This window comes from Myotis yumanensis, unplaced genomic scaffold, assembly GCF_028538775.1.
Source record: "Myotis yumanensis isolate MYYU_CA2020_CCGP unplaced genomic scaffold, mMyoYum1.0.hap1 SCAF_6, whole genome shotgun sequence".
Taxonomy (NCBI): Eukaryota; Metazoa; Chordata; class Mammalia; order Chiroptera; family Vespertilionidae; genus Myotis; species Myotis yumanensis.
In genome coordinates this window covers 59,016,602-59,037,381 of record NW_027223757.1, presented here as the reverse complement: position 1 = coordinate 59,037,381, position 20,780 = coordinate 59,016,602, and the positions used below count along the sequence as shown (strand labels likewise).

At 39.0% G+C, this 20,780-nt stretch overlaps 1 protein-coding gene across 4 annotated transcripts in view; it reads right to left on the bottom strand.

Moving 5' to 3' along the window:
• Positions 1-20,780, bottom strand: part of LCA5 (lebercilin LCA5) — a 44,183-nt gene that overhangs the window by 14,550 nt on the left and 8,853 nt on the right. For 3 of the 4 annotated variants that reach the window (XM_070418195.1, XM_070418197.1, XM_070418198.1), the window contains exons 2-3: positions 9,712-10,090; positions 2,615-3,144 (exon numbers count right to left, since the gene is read on the bottom strand). In XM_070418195.1, coding sequence (XP_070274296.1) covers positions 2,615-3,144; positions 9,712-9,901 — 720 coding nt within the window. In that variant the 5' untranslated portion in view covers positions 9,902-10,090. Of the gene's footprint in view, positions 1-2,614; positions 3,145-9,711; positions 10,091-11,370; positions 11,405-20,780 lie in introns of those variants that run through there. The other variant, XM_070418196.1, reaches the window with a different exon arrangement.

Below are 20,780 nucleotides of genomic sequence, written 5' to 3'. Positions count from 1 at the left end.
AACAATAGTCACAGTAGAGGACTTGAACACCCCACTGATTTCAATGGGTAGATTATCTAGAAGGAAAAATCAACTACAAAAAGTCATCTTAAATGACACATTCGACCATATGAACTTAATTGATACTTTTAAACATTTCACCCCAAAGCAGCAGAATATACATTCTTTTCAAGTGCATTTTCAAGGATAGACCACATGTTAGGCCACAAAACAAATGTCAATATTTAAGAAGATTTAAATCATATTAAACATCTTCTCTGATCATAATGGTATGAAATTAAAAATCAAGTATAAGGAGAAAACTGAAAAACACACTAAACACATGGAAATGAATAACATGATACTAAACAATGAATGGTTTAGTAACGAGATCAAGGAAGAACTAAAAATACCTTGAGACAATGAAAATGAAAACATAATGACCCAAAATGTATAGGACATAGCTAAAATAGTTCTAAGAAGGAAATATACAGCAAGACACATCTACTTCAAGAAAAAAAAATCTCAAACAATCTAACCTTACACCTAAAGGAATTAGAAAAAGAACAAACTTTGCCCAAAATGAGTAGTGGAAGGAAATAATAAAAATCAGATTGGAGCCCTGACTGGTTTGGCTCAGTGGATAGAATGTCGGCTTGTGAACTCAGGGGTCCCAGGTTCGATTCCGGTCAAGGGCATGTATCTTGGTTGCGGGTACATCCCCAATAGGGGGTGTGCAGGAGGCAGCTGATCGATGTTTCTTTCTCATCAGTTTCTAATTCTCTATCCCTCTCCCTTCCACTCTGTAAAAAAATCAATAAAATATATTTTTTTAAAAATCAGATTGGAAATAACAAAATAGAGTAAAAAAAAAAAATCAAGAAAACCTAGTATTGATTCTCCCAAAACAAACAAATTTGACAAACTTTACCCAGATTAATCAAGAAAAATGAGGGGCCAAATAAATAAAATCAGAAATAAAACAGGAGAAGTGACAACTGATATCACAGAAATACAAGACTATAAGGAAATAATAGGAAACAATTATCTGCCAACAAATTTTACAACCTAGACCAAGCATGTCAAACTTGAGAGCCGCAAGTTTGACCTACTTGACCTAGATGAAATGAACAAATTCCTCAAAACATACAATGTTCAAAGGCTGAATCAGGAAGAAACAGGTAATCTGAATAGGCCAATAACTACTATCAAAATCAAATCCTTGATATTCAAACTCCCAACAAAAAAAGCCCTGGATCAGATGGCTTCACAGGAGAATTTTTACCAAAGGTTCCAAGGGAAATTAATACCTATCCTTCTCAAACTACTCCAAAAAGTGAAGATGAGGGAAGGCTTCCGAACTCATTTTATGAGGCCAGCATTACCCTAACACCAAAACCACAAAAAAGAAAATTATGTCAATATCCCTGATGAACATAGATGCAAATATCCTCAACAAGCAAACAAAACTGAGCAATACATTAAAAATGTCATACACCTAGATCAAGTGAGATTTATTCCCAGGATGCAAGACTGATTCAGTATCCTCAAATCAATTAATGTGTTGCACCACATGAACAAACTGAAGCTTAAAAATGATATGAAATTAATAGATGCAGAAAAGGCATTTGACAAAATCTAACTTCCATTTATGATTTTAAAAAATACCCTTTCAGCCATGTATTAAATACATCGCAAAAAGTTAATTCATTTACAGTTCTGACTTGTCCTTCCTCAGACAGCTCTCTCAGCAGGCATTATTCCCATACCTTTTCCTTACCTTTGTTTTCCAAACTGTGTGGCAATTCTTAGCAATTCTAAGTCCTAACTCAGGGCTTCTGTTTGATGTGTTATTGCTAGAAGGTAGTATCTATGATAATATAAGCACAATATGCTAATTAAACTGGAATTCCTTCCATCCTTCTGGACGAAGCCAGGGCTGCGAGGGATGCCCAGGTCCCGGGTGCCTGCAGGTGGCCAGAGGGAAGCCCAGGTCCTGGGTGCTAGAGGGAAGTTGGTGCCGGCAGTCAAGGGGAAGGAAGGCCTACTCTTGCATGAATTTCGTGCATCGGGCCTCTAGTCTAATATAAGTTCCCTGTGTAACAGTGATGGGATAGTACCATTTTCCTCTTTCATTTCAAGAAAAAAAAATTTATAAAGATCTGCTGTATTCTCAGACTAATAACTCAACATTCTTCCACCTACCTCTCATATCAGTTTTCATTTTGGGGAGTAGAGGCACACCTGCCCAAAAGATGTCTTTCAGAAATGTTGAGAGGAGTAAAAACAGAACGTATGTGGCATTTCTTATACAATGGCTCCAAAATGTCGGTTTCATACACTACAGCTATTATATAGTATTTTCAATTTAGAGAAACAATCAGATAACCAAATACTGTATTTCCCCCAAATTACTATGACCCACAGAATTAAACATTCATCTATTAACATGTGGCCCTTAATCTTTTGCATCTTTCTCTTAAATATATAAGGTTAAATTTTTCCTAATTTCTTACTGAGAAGATAATACTAAAAAAGTCTTCAAATGATGAACTGCAATAAGCAATCTTAATAGAGCACATTAAATATCCAATGAAAAATAATACAACATAGGTAGAAGCTGTAGAAATTTTACCTTAATTTTTCTCTCAGTGTCATCTAATTTTAACTCTGCTGCAACTAGTTTCTTTGCCAAATCATCTCGCTCAGGTAGGTGTCTAGCTTCAGAGATCATTTTCAGTTTCTTTAAGGAAAATTTTGTCTTAAATAGTTCACCTTCTGCATCTTTCACCTTTTTCTCAGTTGCCCGTTCTTTCTCCTGAGATTTTCGTAAGCGTTCTTTGAGTGCTGTGATCTCATTGTTATGACGAGTAATAAGTTGTGATATTTCATTTTCTGTATCTTCAAACTTATTCAGGGCTTTCTCCTGTCTGTATTGAAGCCTTTTCAAAGCCTTATTTTCTTTTAGCTGCTCAGCTAACTTGATGTGGAGTTCAGTCACTTCATTCTGCAATTCACTGATTTTTAGCAGTCTTGCAGAAAGAACCCGTTTTGTAACGAGATCAATATCTTTCCGAAGTGGCTCCCTATTCAGGCTCTGGGAGCGAAATCCCACTTGGACTTCCTTTCTGTTTGATGGACCCTTAGGACTTGGTTTCTTAGGGGCTAAAAAATAAACAGTAATATTGTAAAGTGAAAAAAGCTGTACCAAATATATTATTTTTCATTCTAACAAGTGGATCCATAATATTATTTAGTCATTTTGTTCCTTAAAATCTGATTTTATAATATTTAGTTATTTAGAGCTCTTAATATAATATTTTTATTAAGAAAGGTTTGGAATCTTTTAAAGAAAGGTAAAGAATATTCTGATCCATAAAAATGATATAACAATAGTTTATAAGGAATTGTTTGACATTAATTTAAAGGATGGTAATATCAGCATTTACATTTTTAACTTTATAAGAAGATGACAAGTCAGAACTTCGAACATGGGCTTCATGAGCATTAGCATGGTGCCTAATAAACACTGGACAAAACTGTGATATTCAAGTCATTTGTGCCAAGGTATTCGAAATAGGAAAATGTAAGTTTTCTCTAAATTAATTAGAATTCTGCTTTTTTATTTGGTGAAGAGGATGACAACATGTTGAACAGTGAGAAGATTTGGGTTTGTAACTAAGACTTACCACCTAGTAACTCCTTGGTCAGTTCAATAAACCTTCCCAGATCTATTTTCCCCACCCACAGAATGAGGATAATACCACATAATTATGCTGTTTTGAAGATTAAATGAAGTATGCTTGTAAAACAAAGTTCTCCACAAATATTCTCTGCCAGTAATAAGAACTTAATTCCATTTATTAGTGACTGAAAATGAAAAAATACTTCAGCAGTACAGATGTGATTCTAAATGCTTTCTCAGGGGCTTTCTTTTGTGTGATGCTCATATAAAAAACATCTGACATAATTTGAGAACAAGATAAACACTAAATACTACATTCTAAAAATATAAGGATATGAAATCCTTAAAGTATACATATTAGAGATCCCAACATATCACAGAAATCTGTAATGTTGTTATTTTTATAAAAGTTCACTAAACGTAGGCCTCCCTTTTACAGAGGCTCTGGATATTTGTCACAGTTAAGAATAATGAACTTTAATCTCCAAGGTGACTGCATTTTTTCAAGAAGAAAATGCATTCGAGAGTAAAAAAACAACAAACCTCCCTGGAAAAGCCAACCTTTCGTTACCCATCTCACCAGCCAGGAAGACCCTGATTCCATCTACACTAATAAAAGAGAAACATGGTAATTGGCGTACGACCGCTACCCTTCCCATTGGCTAATCAGCGTATCCTTATGCAAATTAACTGTCAGCCAAGATGGCGGCCGGCAGCCATGCACTGAAGCGAGCAGGGAGGCTTGCTTCCTCCAGGAACTGCAGACTCCAACGTTCCCCGCCTCACTTGCCCGACTCTCAATTGCAACTCTAAGCAACTATTACTATGTTGCAAATAAGAAGCTTTCAGTCAGCCCCGGACCGCAACATTGTATCCATGTTTTCAGCAGTGAGGCCTCAGAGCTAAAGCTGGCCCAGAATAAAAAAAAAAAAAGAAAACAAGGAGCAGTTGGGAGCTTTTAGTCAACTGCCAGCGGGAAAACAGCCCTCAGCCCCTCAGCCAGGCTGGCCAGGCACCCCAGTGGGGAACCCCACCCTGACCCAGGACACCCTTCAGGGCAAACCAGCCGGCCCCTACCCATGCACCAGGCCTCTATCCTATATAGTAAAAGGGTGATATGCCTCCCGGCACCGGGATCAGCGTGACAGGGGGCAGTGCCCAAACCCCCTGATCAGCCCTGCTCTGTGCCTGATAGGGGGGAGCTCCCCAATCCCCCGATTGCCCTGCGGCTCTGTGTGTGACAGGGTGCAGCGCACCAACCCCCTGATCGGCCCTGCTCTGTGTGTGACAGGGTGAGACGCCCCAACCCCCCGCCCTCCACGGGCCCTGCTCTGTGTGTGACAGGGTAGAGCCATAACCTCTCCATCGGCCCTGCCCTGAGTGTGACAGTGGCGGAGCCCCAACCCCCTGATCGGCCCTGCTCTGTGGGTAATAAGAGAGTGGCGCCCCAACCCCCCTCCACGGGCCTTGCTCTGTGTGTGACAGGGTAGAGCCATAACCTCCCCATTGGCCCTGCCCTGAGTGTGACAGGGTGCAGCGCCCCAACCCCCTGATCCGCCCTGCTCTGTGTGTGACAGGGGGCAGTGCCCCAACTCCCCTATCGGCCCTACTCTGTGAGTGACAGGGGGAGCTCCTCAACCCCCTGATGGGCCCTGCTCTGTGAGTGACAGGGAGCAGTGCCCCAACCCCCCTGATGGACCCTGCTCTGTTAGTGACAGGGGGCAGCGCCCCAACCCCCTGATCGGCCCTGCTCTGTGAGTGACAGGGGGCAGCGCCCCAATCCCCTGATCGGCCCTGCTCTGTGCGTGACAGGGGGTGGCGCCACAACCTCCCCATCGACCCTGCCTTGAGTGTAACAGGGGGTGGCGCCCCAACCCCCCAATCGGCCCTACCCTGAGCATGACTGAGGGTGGCATCGCAACCTCCCGATCCACCCTGCTCTGTGCATGACGGGGCGGTGCCCCAACTCCCCAATCGGCCCTGCTCTGAGCCTGACCAGGGGCTGCACTTAGGGATTGGGCCTGCCCTCTGCCACCCGGGAGCAGGCCTAAGCCAGCAGATCGTTATCTCCCGAGGGGTCCCAGACTGCGAGAGGGCACAGGCCGGGCTGGGGGACCCTGCCCCCGAGTGCACAAATTTTTGTGCACCGGGCCTCTAGTTATGTAAATAAGCAAAGATTAACAAGTAGCATTTACAATTTAACATTATAAAGTTTCATTAAAAAGATTATAAAGAAAGTGTTTGCATACATACTAATTTGGGATTCCAGCTCTAATAATGCTTAAATACATCAAAGGAAGTGGTAATAAAAAGAAATAAAGGAAAAGCTACTTGCAATTTCGAAACTATACAATATTGTAGTCACTAGCCACATGCGGCTACTGGGAAATGGGAAGTATGGGTGGTACAAACTGCAATATGCCATAGCTGTGAAATGTAGCCTGGAATTAAGCCACTTCTGCCTTTGAAAAGAATGTAGAATATTTCACATACAATGTTTTATATTAACTGTATTTTGGATATGCTGGGTTAAATAAAATATATTAAAATTAAGTTCACCTTTTTAAAAATGTGAGTTATTAGACAATATACAATGATATGTATGGCTTGCATTTGTGATTTGCATTATATTTCCATTGGACAGCAATGCTCCAATTTTAAATTAGAGAGTCCATCATTTCAAGGTTCTTGCTTTTCTAACATACCAAGTTAACAGAGAGTTGGTGTCTATTCGCTATTATGGAATATGTACTCAGCTCTTGGAAGGACAGAAACTTTATAGATAAAAATGATTGTACAAACGATGAACTTTAATAATTCCAAATCTCTGGTTTTTATGTATAACATTATATTGCTCAGCAAACAAGATTTCCTATAAATAAAAACTTGTTTTATTTCAAAGTTGAAGCCTATGTAAAAATCAGGATAAAAACTTTCTACTAACATTTTACTTCAAGTATTCAGTCAGATGGAAAGAGCTTCTACAACCAACTTTTGACATACTAAAAATCTGAACACTTACTTTTAGCATATTCTATTTGTATAACTACAAAGTGATTAGCAAAAGTATACTTAACCTGAAGTAAAAAATACCAGCTTTCATCTACCTTTTTTATTTTCATTTTTGAAACTACCAAGATCAAATGTAGTGTTAACAGGTCTGAGAATCTGACCGACTCCCATATCATTCTTCATCTGCACCGTAAGTCACCACCAAAAGAAGGGTGAGGAAATAATGCTTTTTTTCTTCGTCCAGGAGTTAAAAATAAAATATGACATTGAAAAAACATATAATAAGGGTAAACTATGTATCTACCAAAATCCCAATATATTTTACTGATAAAAACAAGAAGTTGAATAAATGTGTAATATACAAATATGCATGTCCTAAACTATTACATTTTATCATTATACATCCCACTTCTGATAGAGCAGTTTTGTATCTACACTAATAAAAGAGAAACATGCAAATTAGTGTCACTCCGCTATGCCCACCAGCCAATCAGAGCAACTATGCAAATTAACCCAACAAAGATGGTGGTTAATTTGCATATGCAGGCGCAAGACTGAAGGCTCTGGCCGGAGTGAAGACTGAAGACTGAAGCCTGAAGCCTCGCTGCGGCCAGACCAAAGGCCTGGGTCCCGGGTGCCGGAAAAAACCGGTGCTGGCAGCCAGGGGAAGAAAGGCCTATTGCACTAATCTCTTCGTGCAATAGGCCTCTAGTTTTAAAATAATAAAATATGCTGAAAAAGGAGAAAGGAAAGAATTGCTATCAAACATGCAAACCCACGCCGAAACCGGTTTGGCTCAGTGGATAGAGCGTCAGCCTGCGGGCTGAGAGGTCCCAGGTTCGATTCCGGTCAGGGGCATGTACCTGGGGTTGCGGGCACATCCCCGATGGGGGATGTGCAAGAGGCAGCTGATCGATGCTTCTCTCTCATCGATGTTTCTAACTCTCTCTATCTCTCTCCCTTCTTCTCTGTGAAAAATCAATAAAATATAAAAAAAAACACAAAAAACAAACAAACAAAAAAAACATGCAAACCCAGCCCTACCCAGTTTGGCTCAGTAGATAGTGAGTTGGCCTGAGGACTGAAGGTCCTGGGTTCCATTCCAGTAAAGGGCACATGCGGGGGTTGCAGGCTTGATCCTCAGTAGGGGCCGTGCAGGAGGCAGCCAATCAATGATTCTTTCTCATCATTGATGTTTCTCTTTCTCTCTCTCCCTTCCTCTCTGAAGTCAATAAAAGTAAATTAAAAAACAAAACACCCAAAAACATGCAAACCTACAAATTCAAGTGTTCAAAATGCTGTAGTTTAGGTACATCCCTTGACCGGGAATTGGACCCTTTGGTGCATGGGTCCAATGCTCTACATTGAGCCACACCTGCCAGGGCCAAGAAACTGTTTTAATCATATTTGTTCTTTTCTTAGTTTAGTCTACACTGGTGATTGCAACGTTAACCAAGGGAAATTAACTTAGTGTTTAAGGGAAGGTATAAGTTTAGTCCTATTGTTAGATCTAATGTAATTAAACTACCACAGATTTTAATTCAGAAGACAATGCAAAGCAGAAAACTGCAAGTCAGAGGGAAGACAATAATTGAAATTTTTATAGGTGATGTTAGAACTTTTTCACAGCTTTTTCTCAATTATCTTCTCAAATAAGATAAAGCTTAAGAAGTTCCGACTCCTTAACTGGGTGGCCTCCAAAACACTCTGGGGGAGGACTGAACAATCCAAATATTCCTACCAATAATTCCTTAGGTATATAAATTATTTCTTGGGAATAAATACACATTTCTCAAGGTTCAACCCTAAGGTCTGTTTGTTCTTAATTATGTAGAGCAAAAGTTTAATATCAGATAATGATCTCAACCACAAAATCAAAACAAGGAGGCACACACTGAAATGGCTAGAGGAAGAGACTAAGATCCTGCAGAAGGAAAAAAAAAAAAACAAGGGAAGGAGGGAGGAAGGGAAAGAACATAGGATGGGTGAGCACCCAATTGTTAAAAATATGAACATCTCTGAGAAGCTAAATCTGGGGTCCATGAAAGGGTTGTTTTTGAAAGAAACGTGTTCTTATTGCTTTTAAAAAGCAAATATTATTTTTTCAAAGTAAAAATTTATATAGGTAATTTAATTATACCCCTGCCTAAATCTTTTCAATGGCTATTCTCCCATAGAAACAATCAATATATTGCATAGGATTCAAGGTGTTTCATGACCTGGCTACTGTTTTCCTTTTCAGATTCCAATGTCACCACTGTTTGCCTTGCAATCTCAGTTCTCATCATTCTAAGCTACTGCTGTTACATCTGTGGTGCATTTATTAGCACAGACTATAACTACCTCACTTAGCTCACTTTTATGGCGTACTTGTAGTCCTTACACATTTTGTTACTAAGTATACATTGGGGTTTTCTTGACCAGGGATTTATTAAAATGAAGAGTTTCTATAATATTATCTAGTCAAATGTGTATTAATACTAGTTCCAGACTAGTAACACTTTAATAAGAAAACTTATTTATAATTATTAATCTTGTTTCCATTATAACACAGTTTAATAGAAAACTGAATGGTGATCTCAAGTCTGAACTTTTGCAGTAGCACTATATTACCCAGGGGAAGTAATTTTACTCAAATCTAAAAGGCCTCTTAACCACATTATATCGATGCTTTTCACAACTTCTTAAAACTGAAGACAAAAGTACAAACATTTTGATTTTTTTTTTTTTGCCTTTATAGTACCTCTAAAACTCCAAAATAAGCATTTATTTAGGAAGAAAACAAAATGAAGAGCCTTAATTATGGTTCTTTCTCCTGTATATATTATGACTTTGAATATAACAAAAGCTAATACAGTGCCATAAGCAACATTTATATACATTTACAAAAGTATAATCTATTCAAACTGTAAACAACCCATTTCCATGAATATATTAATAAACATATTAATAGAAGAGTCTTATTCATGCAAGCTTTCCTTAAGTCCTTAAAATGAGTCTTCTAGGTCTACTGGACTCTCTTACAAAATGCTTACCTTGGTGATGGACTTCACTATCTGAAAACTGTCTTTTAGAATTTTTTTTCTTACTATGTGAGGAAGGATTGACCAGCGATGACCGGCCAGAAGAATGTGGTGTAGTTTCAACATCGGATGAACAATAATAGTAACGGTGTTTATCTGCCTTATTTTCTTGGTCAGTGTCTGGACTTTCTCTTTCCCCCATGATTTTGAAAAAAGTCTCTATTCACATAATTTCACAGATTCCTTTGTCCAGAAAAATCCATGACAAGCCTGAAGAGAAATTTTTTAGTCTTTAGCTCCTGGTGAAAATATTCACGTCTGTGCAATCTGCTTTCTCTATGTATCTGTAGTCCACAATTCACATTAGCAACCAGAAGAAACACTTTTTCCCCTACAATTAAGGAAGGGGGAGGAAAACTCATTATATTTTGTGAAATACATTTTTATAGTTAATTACCATGATAGATACTAAAAGCAAAATAATATACTACTTACAGTTTTCAAGAGGCTATAATACAATCATCTATATTTTCACACATAGATATTTACAGTATTTGAAGAAAAGACAAACTGTCATACTCATGATAGAGAACATGTAAAATGCTTGACATATAATTGCTTCTGGATAAATGTTAATTGTATTTGACCCCCTTGAATATTAAGATTTGTACTAAATGCAAATGCTGATTTTTATGAGGTGAATAATGATCAAATAACCGGTTGTTTTCTTTGGAGGGGTAGTAAAGAACAAGCCTACTAATAAGAACCAGGAAAAATATCTAAAATTGACTACATAAAAATGTAAAACTGAAGTATGTAAATGTTAATCAAATTAAAACACTTGAAAAACATTTGCAACATGACAGAAAAATGGTTACCATTATTAACACGTAAGAAAATACTCATACCACCTTATTAGAAAAATAGGAGCCCAAAAGTTAAATGGGCAGAAACATGTTAAGACTCATATCAGGCAATACAAATGATAGGCACATAAAAATATTCCACCTCAAATACCTTTTAAACCTATCAAATTATCAAAGATTTTTCAAAACAACACTTCATGCTGCTATCAAAATCCACAGAATTTTTTGGAAAAATGTTGGCAAGATAAAACTTTAATTATGCTTTTAACCTTAGATCCAATAATTTTATTCCCAGATACCAATAACCCTAAAAATAGGGGAAAAGTTATGTGAAATGTTTATTTTTTTATTTTATTTTATTTCTTAAAGTATATTTTATTGATTTTTCACAGAGAAGAATGGAGAGGAATAGAGAGTTAGAAACATCGATAGCTGACTCCTGCACACTCCCCACTGGGGATGTGCCTGCAACCAAGGTACATGCCCTTGACCAGAATCGAACCTGGGACCCTTGAGTCCGCAGGCTAATGCTCTATCCACTGAGCCAAACTTGTCAGGGATTATGTGAAATGTTTAATGAAATACATTTAAAAAGGGGTAGGGGTGCCCCTGGCAGGGCTTTTCAGTTGGTTGGAGCATTTCATGTGTGTACCAAAAGGTTGAGGGTTTGATGTTTCTCTCTCTCCCCATTCTTCTTTCAAATCAATAAAAATATATACTTGGGTCGGGATTTAAAAAAAAAAAAAAAGGAAACAACTTAAATGTCTAACCACTGTACTATAATTAAGAACAATATTGTACACACATGTCAGAATGGCTATCATCAATGAATCAACAAACAACAAGTACTCGTGAAGATGTGGAGATGAGGTAACTCTTGTGCACTGTTGGTGGGAATGCAGATTGGTGTAGCCACTGTGGAGTTAACTCAAAAAAATTAAAATGGAACTACCTTATGACCCAGCGATTCCACTTTTGGGAATTAAGCCAAAGAAACCTGAAACACTAATTCCAAAGAACATGTGTACCCCTAAGTTCACTGCAGTGTATTTAAAATAGCTAAGATCTAGAAGCAGCCCAGTAGATCCATCAGTAGATGAGTGGATAAAAAAGCTGTGGTACATTTACACAATGGAATACTACCCTGCTATAAAAAGGAAGAAAATTTTATCCTTGGTGACAGCATGGATGGACCTGGAGAATATTATGCTAAGTGAAATAAGCCAGTCAGAAAAAGACAAGTATCATACGGTTTCACTCATTGTGGAATTTAATGAACAAACTTAACTACCAAGCAAAACAGAGAGACTTATATAGATAAAGACCAGGCAGACAGCTCTGAGTGGGGTTGAAGGGGGTAGTGAGATTGAGGGGGAAAAAAAAGAAAGAGAGAGAACTCATGGACATGGACAACAGTGTAGTGATGGTGCAGGGTGGAGGAAGAGAGGTGGGTAGAGGTAGAAGAGTGCATAGAGTGGCTAAATGGTGATGAGAAATAAAATTTTAAAAAGAACAATACTGTAAAAATCAATACAGCATAATATCATGCAGCTGTTAGAAATGTTTACAAAAAGTTTGTGTAAACAAGCAAAATGTTTATACTATTATGGCAGAGAAAAACTTAAACAGGTATATACAATAGGATCTCAACATATTCATTGAATAAATAGTATTCGATCTGAACTCAGGAACTGAAAAATATTTTCAAAGCAAAGGGTACACATATACACCAAAATATTGTCTGTCTGGGCAACATGAATTTCAGATGATTTTACCTCTCTCTTAATATATTTTTATTTTTTAATACAATGAAATTAGATTTTTTTATAATTAGTATATTCTATATAATAAAGATGTAATATGCAAATGGTCATTACATAATGACCGACCACATAATGACCGGATCACGGGTCAGCAGGAGGGTGGGGCAGCGAGCTACAAGTGGGCAGTGGAGAGCTAGAGGAGAGGGAAGGGCAGCAAGCTATAAGGGAGGGAGGCATGTGGAGGGAGGGCCGAGGGGAGCTACAAGAGGGTGGCAGCAAGCTACTGGCATATGGATTCATGTGCAGGGCTACTAGTTTTTTAATAATTAGAAGAAACAAAAATCCCTCTGAGGAAATTAGTGTTAAAATATAGTGGTTCTAATAATATGTGAAAAAAGACATACATTAGACAGCACTACAACTATTCACTGCAGCACTACTGCAGTGGTTAAGGACTACAACAATCAAAATGACCATCAATAAGGAATTGGCTACATATATTTAACCATCCACACAAAGTACAGTATTATGAAGCTATTTAAGGAATGAGGATTATCTTTGTATATTCTCTGCAATCTGGAGTGACAGGACATACTAAGAAAAAGAATATGGAGAAAAGCATGTAAAATATATTACCATTTTCCAATATATATAGATTATTATGACCACCTGACCTTTGTAGGCAAATTAGCTATAATTTCACACTGAAGTTGCTAGAGGGCCAGACCATTATAAACAGGGAAGCAGGTTGTTTACCATGACAGTAGAAGGGACTTTTTTCTGAAGATATGGGTAAATAATGCAATTTAACAGCCTTTCAACATGGGATATATATTATTATGAGTGGCCAGATTATTATGACCACCCCATCCATACTTCGTTGGGCCACCTTTTGCCTTCAATACTGTGGCGATTCTTCTTGGCATTGACTCCACGAGATGTTGAAAGGTGATGCGAGGAATCTGACACCATGCCTGATGAATAGCACTGTCCAGTTCTGTGAGATTTGGTGGTTGTGGAACCAGCTGCCTGATGGCTCTTTTAAACTTCGTCCCACAAATGCTCAATTGGATTGAGATCTGGTGATTGTGGGGGCCACCTAAGCAAGGTAAAGTCTTCCTCATGTTCCTGAAAACACTCCTGCACAACATGAACACCATGGCATGGCGCATTGTCTTGTTGGAAGAAGCCACCTCCATTGGGATACATCATCAACATGATAGGATGAACTTGATCAGCAGCGATACTTAGGTATGTTGTGCTATTCAGACGTTTTTCCACACGAATTAAAGGGCCCAAATCATGCCAGGAAAACATGCCCCAAACCATAACACTGCCCCTACCAGCTTGAAGGGTTGTACTCATGCATGTGGGGTGCATGCTTTCATGCTGTTTCCACCAAATTCTCACTCTGCCATCTGCATGATGATGCAACTGGAAACGTGATTCATCGGACCACATGACTTTTTTCCAATGCTCGACTGTCCAATCCTTGTGTTCCAGTGCGAATTGGAGACATTTTATCTTGGTAACTGCAGACAGCAAAAGTGTTCAAATAGGCCTTCACCTTCCATATCCCATACGATGCAGTGTATGGCTTATTTGCCTACAAACATCAGGTGGTCATAATAATCTGGCCACTCAGTGTGCGTGTGTATATATATATTCCACGTTCAAAAGCTGCTAAATCGCGTTGTTTACCCATATCTTCAGAAAAAAATAATTTCTACTGTCGTGGTAAACAACCTGCTTCCCCAATTATAATGGTCTGGCTCTCTAGCAACTTTAGCTACTTCAGTAGCTAAATTGCCTACAAACGTCAGGTGCTCATAATAATCTGGCCACTCAGAGAGAGTGTGTGTGTGTATGTGTGTGTGCACATGCACACACACACAAACATACATGAGGCCTGGTGCAAAAAATTCGTGCAGTGGGGGGGGGGGGGGGGGGGGGTGTGGTCCTCAGCCCAGCCTTCACCCTCTCCAATCTGGGACCCTTCAGGGGATGTCCAACTATTGGTTTAGGCCCGATCCCAGGGACCAGGCCTAAACTGGCAGTCGGACATTCCTCTCACAATCCGGGACTGCTGACTCTCAACCACTCACCTGTCTGCCTGCCTGATCACCCGTAACCACACCTCTGCCAGCCTGATTGACGCCTAACTGCCCTCCCCTGCCGGCCCGGTCGCACCCAACTGCCCTCCCCTGCAGGCCCAGTCCCCCCCAACTGCCCTCCCCTGTAGGCCTGGTCCCCCCAAATTGCCCTCCCTCCCCTGCAGACCTGGTCATCCCTAACTGCCCTCCCCTGCTGGCCATCTTGTGGAAGCCATCTCTGACCACATGGGTGCAGCCATCTTGTGCAAGGGCATGATGGTCAATTTGCATATTACCGTTTTGTTATATAGGATATAATTTCTTATATATTATTTTATTTTTTTAAATAAATTAATTTACTCTTACATTCATCTATTTGCTAATTCAACAGTTTTTTCTTTATTAAGGTATTACATATGTGTCCTCATCCCCCAATGCCCCCCACCCCTACTCATGCCCTCACCCCCCTGGTGTCTGTATCCATTGATTAGGCTTATATGCACGCATACAAGTCCTTTGGTTGATCTCTCCCCCAAACCCCCACCCTCCCCTACTTTCCCTCTGAGGTTTGATGGTCTGATCGATGCTTCTCTGTCTCTGGATCTGTTTTTGTTCATCAGTTTATGTTGTTCATTATATTTCACAAATGAGTGAGATCATGTGATATTTATCTTTCTCTGACTGACTTATTTCACTTAGCATAATGCTCTCCAGTGCCATCCATGCTTTGCAAATGGTAAGAATTTTTTCTTTTTTACCACAGCGTAGTATTCCATTGTGTAGATGTACCACAGTTTTCTAATCCATTCATCTGCTGATGGGCACTTAGGCTATTTCCAAATCTTAGCTATGGTGAATTGTGCTGCTATGAACATAGGGGTGCATATATCCTTTCTGATTGGTATTTCTAGTTTCTTGAGATAGATTCCTAGAAATGGGATCACTGGGTCAAATGGGAGTTCCATTTTTAACTTTCTGAGGAAACTCCATACTGTTCTCCACAGTGGCTGCACCAGTCTGCATTCCCACTAGCAATGCACAAGAGTTCCTTTTTCTCCGCATACTTGCCAGCATTTGTCATTTGTATTTTTAACAACACAAGAATAAAATAAACACCTAATTTTAAAAAGGGAGGGGTCTCTAGAGCAGGGCTGTCCAACAGAACTCTCAGCAAGAATGGAAATGTTCTGTAATCTATGCTGTCTAATACAGCAGCTGGCCACAAGTAACTATTGAACACGTAAAATGTGGCAAGTGAGACTGAGGAATTAATTTTTAATTTAGTTAAATATCAATTAATTAAAAACTAAAAAGCCACATTTACTGCTGGTTAGCTGATTAAACAAACAGCTTTAGGAGAAGAGAGAAAGAAGAGTTTAGGGATAGGAGCTAGATTTCATTGTCTATAACTTTTACAGACTTAAACGTGGAAATTATAATTTTCAGAAATTAGATTTTTAACATAGGCAGAAACAAATATAAAATAATAAAATAATAAGGGATTTTTAAAACTCTGTAGTCCAAATTTGAATTAGAAGTGTAAGTATGGATTATGATGGATTTTATATTAAGAAAAACTATCTCCTAGCTCTGTCCATTGACAAAATCCTAAAATAAGGAACAAACGAATTGCAAAAAACATTCCTAGCACCCAGATGTAGTGTTTAAATACTATTTCCCTTTAAAAGAAACAAGTGCTCCTAGTAAAATATCTTATTCTACATTTGAGGGAAGAAACATATAAGATGAATCTACAAATCTAAAAATGTGGTTATACTAGAAAGCAAGGAAACTACCAGACACTAGATGAAGTGACAAAAGGGCTCAAGAGCCAACTTGAAGAAGCTCATAATAGCAAAAAATGAAAGAATTTCACCATCAATAAGAATTATATCGAAACACCAATCAGAAAGGATATGTGCACCCATATGTTCATAGCAGCACAATTCACCATAGCTAAGATCTGGAAACAGCCTAAGTGCCCATCAACAGATGAATGGATTAGAAAACTGTGGTACATCTACACGATGGAATACTATGCTGCTATAAAAAAGAAGGAACTCTTACCATTTGCAACAGCATGGATGGAACTGGAGAGCATTATGCTAAGTGAAATAAGCCAGTCAATGAAGGAAAAACACCACATGATCTCACTCATTCATGGATAATAGAGACCATTATAAACTTCTTAACACTCCGGTGTGGGGTGAATTTCCCGCCAAAATATAAGATGGCGCAGGCAATTATTTAGGTTTCCCGCGCAAAATCAGGGATTTTTATGATACCTATTACCCCAATGGGTATGAAACGGTTCGCATACGCAGGTAGGTATCTTTGTGAACGGCAAACAAACAAATATTTGGTAATACGCAGTTACAATCGGCCCGAGTTTACACGTTTCCCGCACTCCACCGCAAATCTATATGAACCGAGTTAAGACGGCTCCCGCGGAGTACGCGCAATTCACGCGAGCCGACTTAACTCGTTTCCCCCACTCCAAGTGTTAACAATAATAGATACAGAGGCAGAGCTGCCTCAAACAGATTGTCAAACTGCAGCGGGAAGGCCGGGGAGGGTTGGGGGGCAGGAGGGAGGGGGGTAAGAGATCAACTGAAGGACTTGTATGCATGCATATAAGCATGACCAATGGACATAAGACACTGGGGGGGTAGGGGAGGCCAGGGGATTGTCAAGGGTGGGGGGAAAAAAAAGGACACATATGTAATAGCCTTTGTAATACTTTAAGCAATAAAAGAAAAAAAAAGAATTACATCAGCAAAGGATTAAAATATGTCAGATATATTTAAATCCATGAGGTCAAATAATACTTAAAAAAAACTAATTAGCCTTAGAAGATGCTAGGGAACCAACTTATTCACCTGACAAATGATACAATAAAGAGAAAAAAAAATCAAACATATATCTTGCCTATTTTGTTACAAGTTGTATCTCAAAATAGTAATAGCTTTAATGGGAAGTATTTCTTTACAGAATTATTCTAACAAATGAAAAAAAAAATACTAGAATGACAAAATTAAAATATTGTCATTTTTGTACCCACCAATGAAATAATGATCACTAATGGCTGCTAACACCACAGAATAGAAATAATAGACACTGTGTGCCTCCAGGTAGGACATAATGAGACCTCTGAAGTAATCTGTTTCCCTACAAGGAAAAACTAAATCTGATTCTGATAGAATTTCTAAATGTAAATGACATTTTACAGAAAATACAAGGTAACAAAATCCAGACTGTGGCAAATTCTATTAGGAAAAACCAGTTTCTTTAATGCGAGCAGAAAAAGAAGAGACGGAGAGGGTTATCTATATATTAACAAAGGGAACAGGCACTTATAACCTATGAACCTTACTTCAATAGAGAGTTAAACATGGAAATTATAATTTTCAGAAACAAATTATATGCAAATAAGCTATAAAGAAAATAAAATTATAAGATAATAGAGAAAATTTAAACAATGAATGGACATTTAATGATGTTAAGGAACTACTATTGCTTTAGGTGAGATAATGAATGATATTATGTTTAATTTTTAAAAGAATCCCTATCTGCCCTAGCTGGTTTAGCTCAGTGGATAGTGTGTTGGCCTGTGGACTGAAGGGTCCTGGGTTTGATTCTATTCAAGTGCATGTACCTCGGTTGCAGGCTCAATCCCTGGGGCCTGTGGAGGAGGCAACCACACATCGATATTTCTCTCTGTCTCTCCCCCTCCCTTTCACTCTCTCTAAAAATCAATGGAAAAGTATCCTCAGTGAGGATTAACAAAAAAAACAAAACAAAAAGAATCCTTATCTTTTAGAGAATTTATATTGAGATATTTACAGATAAAATTATATAATGTCAGAGGTTTGTTTCAAAATAACCTAGGGGGAAGTAGGTAAAGGTAGGGTTGAAATAAGATTGGCTATCCTATCTAATAAAGAGGAAATATGCAAAATAACCCTCACACCATCACAAGATGGCTGTGCCCACAGCGGAGGCGGACTCCCGTAATGAGCAGTAATGAGTGATCAGCAGGGACTTGAGGCTGCATGGCGCTGGAGAGGGGGACCTTGAGGCTGCGCCCCGTGCCTGGCAGGGCTTGATGGGGTACCTCAGGCCATGCCCCCTCACCCCAGCACCGGGCTGGGGGACCTCAGGCTGCACCCCCCACCCTGTGCTGGGCTGGTGGGGGACCTGAGGCCGCGCCCCCCCGCCACGGCACCAGGCTGGGGGACCTCAGTTTGTGCCCCCCACCCAGCATGCACTGGGGGACCTGAGCCTGTGTCCCCCGCCTGGCACCAGGCTGGGGGACCTGAGGCTGCACCCCCGGCACGGCACTGGGCCAGGGGACCTGAGGCTGCACCCCCCCACACACACCTGGCAGGGCTTGACAGGCATGGGGCCGGCCAGGTCTGGATCTCGCCCAATGAGGGTGGGGCCAGCCAGGTCTGGGTCTTGTGGGATTTCAAGGCACGTGCGGGCAGGGACTTGACTCTAGGTTCCACGGTGTGCCCCAGACTCTGACAGGTGGAAGATTTTCATATACATTTTACTAATTTTCTAATAGCAATATTACAATATTTCCTCTAATTCCCTTGTAATGTGCATGAATTTTGTGCACTGGGCCACTAGTGAGTTAATAGATATGTAAACTAGGTGACAGAGACACATGGCTTCACTACTGTAACATATCTACTTCTGTATGTTTGAAATATTTCTTAGTAAAAAGTATTTTTTGAAAGTAAGCAAACAAATTTAGATTTAACTTTGTAGTGTATTTAGTGTGTGGCAATCAATCTAATTATTTATTATAATTAGTTATTGGATATGAAATCAGCAATTCCATTAAACACTAATATTTTAAAAATGTGTAAACTGGCCTGCAGTCATGAAAGAAAATATTTACACATTTAAAAACTGTCTAGGCCTGGGGTGGGGGGGCAAGGGCAGGCTAGAAGGGGTCAATAGGAGAAAAAAGTGGATATATGTAATACTTTCAACAATAAAGATTTAATAAAAATAAAAATTGTCTAGAAAAAAAGGATGGACTAGACGCAGTGATGGCGAACCTATGACACACGTGTCAGAGGTGACACACGAACTCATTTTTTAAATTGATTTTTCTTTTAAATGATGGCATAAGTTAAATGGCATTTAAATATATAAAATAAATATCAAAAATAAATATCAAAAATGCTAGGGAACCAACTTATTCACCTGACAATTGATACAATAAAGAGAAAAAAAAAATCAAACGTATATCTTGCCTATTTTGTTACAAGTTGTATCTCAAAATAGTAATAGCTTTAATGGGAAGTATTTCTTTACAGAATTATTCTAACAAATGAAATCTTTGTTTTACTATGGTTGCAAATATCAAAAAATTTCTATATGTGACACGGCACCAGAGTTAAGTTAGGGTTTTTCAAAATGCTGACACGCTGAGCTCAAAAGGTTTGCCATCATTGGTCTAGAGCAATTAAATGACTTCACCACTTATCCTCCGTGCAAATCTGGAGAAGTCACCTAACTTCTCAATCTAAATTTGAAACTCGATTTTCTCATCTATAAAATAGGAATAATAATAACTTCTTTAGAGAATTATTGTAATGATTCAATGGGATAATTCAATCACTACCATACAATAAGCACTCAGGAAATACCAACAATTATATTTACAATTCAAACATACGAGATGCTCAGTTAATTCCGATCCATGTTCCTTGTAAAAATCGTTCAGTTTTAATTCCAATATAATTAAAAGTTGATTATATGGAATAGATGAGGATGATTTGATTTATATGCACATAGCAGAAGTAGCTCAATCATCTAGTTAGAGGTGCCACCTAACTTTTCATTGAAAAAGGTAAGAATCCACAAAACATTACCTGCCACTCATCTTACACATCAGCACATTTCCCTCCCCAAATATACGCATATAGTTTAAAAAAAAGAAAGAAAATACTGCTCGGCCAGTGTGGCTCACTTGGTTGAGCATCTTCCTATGCACCAAGAGGTCTCCAGTCAGGGCACATGCCCAGGTTGCGGGCTTGATCCCCAGTAGGGGGCGTGCAGGAGGCAGAGGATGGATGTTTCAATCTCTCCCTCTCCCTTCCTCTCTTTCTAAAGAAATCAATAAAAACATTTTTTTTTAAGGGAGATATCCATGGCCCCAATATCCAAGAGTCTTGATCCCTGGGGCAACTATTTTAATGGCTTCTACTTTTATGCTTACATATTTCTTGAATTAGCATTTTTTTAGACTATGGAAGATGAGGATTTGATTAAACCTCAGTTTAAAGGGTTACAATATGCAATTACATGTTGGTTATGCAGGATTTTCTCCTTGGAATTCT